General features: G+C 70.5%; 1 protein-coding gene across 1 annotated transcript in view; it reads left to right on the top strand.

The window, feature by feature from the left end:
- Nucleotides 1–357, top strand: part of MNEG_7109 (hypothetical protein) — a gene marked incomplete at both ends in the record, with an annotated part of 4,388 nt that extends 4,031 nt beyond the window's left edge. The window contains one exon of the mRNA XM_014044416.1: nt 34–357. Within this exon, the coding sequence (XP_013899870.1) occupies nt 34–357 (324 nt within the window). The remainder of the gene's footprint in view (nt 1–33) is intronic.
- Nucleotides 358–684: the final 327 nt, after the last annotated feature.

Below are 684 nucleotides of genomic sequence, written 5' to 3'. Positions count from 1 at the left end.
CCCCCCGCCCCGCCCCGCCCTGCGGCCCCCCAGGACTGCGTGCACAAGACCATCACGCGCATAGAGAACAAGCTCGCCAGCCCGCGCGTCCTGTCCCACTGCACCTACATGCTGCGCTCCCTAGACCGCGCGGTACAGCAGCGCGTCGCCGTCGCGCTGGCGCGCCACGTGCCGGCCGGCGGCGCGCTGGCGCCCATTTTTGTAGACAAGGCCGGCCTGGACGTGCTGCTGGCGCTGGTGACAGAGCAGCCGGGGCCCGCGTACGCCGCCGACCCGTCGATGCACCGCGACGGCGCCGCGGCGTTGCTGCAGCTGGCGAACAAGGTCAACGCCAACGCGCCAATACACGCGATGTGAGCGACCCCGGCTCGGCTTGCGGGCCACCCACGTGCTTGTCGGCTTTGGAGGGTGGGGCGCTGCCTGCAGGCTTGAGGGCAGGAAAGTGGCCCGGCCGCGGCGTTTTATCTTGCTCCATAGTTTTGGCCCGCCCCTTGCCAAAGCCCTAGGGCCACCACCACCCCATCAGATCGCAGGCCCCTCCCGACCAACAGTTTGCCACCCGCGCTCGCTGTCCCCCCAACCTGCGTGCCCCCACCACCATCACCCGCACCCATGGCGCTACCTACTCACCACGACCACCCCTTCATCCCCCCCCCCATCCCCGCAAACCCGCCGCCCCAGCAC

The sequence above is a fragment of the Monoraphidium neglectum genome (assembly GCF_000611645.1).
Source record: "Monoraphidium neglectum strain SAG 48.87 unplaced genomic scaffold scaffold01228, whole genome shotgun sequence".
In the NCBI taxonomy this organism is placed as follows: domain Eukaryota; kingdom Viridiplantae; phylum Chlorophyta; class Chlorophyceae; order Sphaeropleales; family Selenastraceae; genus Monoraphidium; species Monoraphidium neglectum.
The sequence above is the reverse complement of the archived record's forward strand: the minus strand, read 5'-3'. Positions and strand labels throughout refer to the sequence as shown.